This window comes from Psammomys obesus, unplaced genomic scaffold, assembly GCF_907164565.1.
Source record: "Psammomys obesus unplaced genomic scaffold, mPsaObe1.curated_primary_1811, whole genome shotgun sequence".
NCBI classification, from domain to species: Eukaryota; Metazoa; Chordata; class Mammalia; order Rodentia; family Muridae; genus Psammomys; species Psammomys obesus.
Genome location: NW_026596143.1, coordinates 14,194,877 through 14,196,302, shown reverse-complemented (window position 1 = coordinate 14,196,302; position 1,426 = coordinate 14,194,877). Strand labels below are relative to the sequence as shown.

The following is a 1,426-nucleotide window of genomic DNA, read 5'->3' as shown; positions in this document are numbered from 1 at the left end:
GTGTGTGTGTGTGTGTGTGTGTGTGTGTGTGTGTGTGTGTGTGTGTGTACACAGTAGGTTACATGCAAAAGCTAGAGGAACGCCATAGATGTGAATACCTTCTCTGTTCACTGCATAGCAGTAATGTCACACTGTTTCTGCAGGCACTTCCTTGTCCACAGACTCTTGGCTGCCTGGGAAGAGTTCTTGTTCCCATCCAGTTCTGACACACGTATGACTATAATTCTATGCTGAAAAAAACTATCTCAGATTGCAACCAGACCTTTCTATTGTACTTGAGAAAATAGTCTTTATGTCTTGTGCTGTAAACCCTTACAACTCTCAAAGAACAAACAAACAAAATAAATCCCGAAACCTCTTCATTATGAGTGGTCCACCATCTGTGCCCACTGTCTGTACTCAGACACAGCTCAGTACTGTCCACAGGCAGGAAAAAAAGCCTTCTTCAGGGCTATTCAGAAGATATTTACCTGAGTTTCCTGGGACCAAGCAGAAGAAAACAGCACAGAGTAGCAAAGCCTTCATGCTTTATGGCTCCCTCTCTGGGCAGGAAAGCAGGTGTGACTAATGACAGAGTTAAGCCAGGTGGGGAAGGAAGACAAGACCTTTATAGTTTTGGAGAATGCTACTCAGATGTGAAGGCATTTATCTGCTCTACTGAGTTAAGCTGTGGGCAGAAAGTGCCAGGTAATCTTTCTTCTTTGCCTAAAAATAGACCACAGTGGCATTCCCTAGAGGCAGAGATAGGCCAATTTAGCATGTGCAACTTGAAGAAGGACCTTGGGAGACTGGCTGCTGCACACAGGCCCTGTGGTAGGCTGGGAGGTGACAGAGACTTAATCGTGTAAAGATGTGTCCTTGGCCTTCGAAGTGTTCGGCTGGGCAGGACCCACCTCAGCTGAGAACACCACAGAGACTGTTCTGAGCAGAAGCCACCCCCAGAGAGCTGCTCAACAGAAACGCAGCCCCATATGCACACACAACTTCCAGTATAGTGTGACTTATCACAGTCCGTAGACAAGAGTTAGGCGGCAGATTATGACATAAGGAGACAATTAGCGATTTCCCACACAGCAGTGAAAATAGGAGAACGTGACAGCAGCAGCAGCAGAGGGATGCAAAGAGGCCAGATACAACACACCAAATTCACAAATTTGCAAAAGGAAAACTACTAGAAGGCGGAATGCTGTCCACACTGGGAGAGGAAGGCATATCTCACATCTGTCGAGGTCCTCTCCACTTGAAGAGGTCAGTTGGAGGGGTCAGGGAGACAGAAAGCAATCTTTAGGAAGGGGGTCCCAAGCAGAATCCAGGGCAGATGATCCTGAAACAGATAGTCAACGCAGCTACTCATCCTGTCCTTGTTTTAGTCTCTGGTCAGTTGGATTTGCTTCTCTTAAAATTCCAATAAAAATGGAAAAATCTT

General features: G+C 46.2%; 1 protein-coding gene across 1 annotated transcript in view; it reads right to left on the bottom strand.

Moving 5' to 3' along the window:
* The window catches only part of Spag11b (sperm associated antigen 11B), a 1,601-nt gene extending 1,076 nt beyond the window's left edge, over positions 1-525 (bottom strand). The window contains exon 1 of the mRNA XM_055593292.1: positions 471-525. Coding sequence (XP_055449267.1) covers positions 471-525 — 55 coding nt within the window. The remainder of the gene's footprint in view (positions 1-470) is intronic.
* Between the last annotated feature and the right edge of the window lie 901 nt (positions 526-1,426).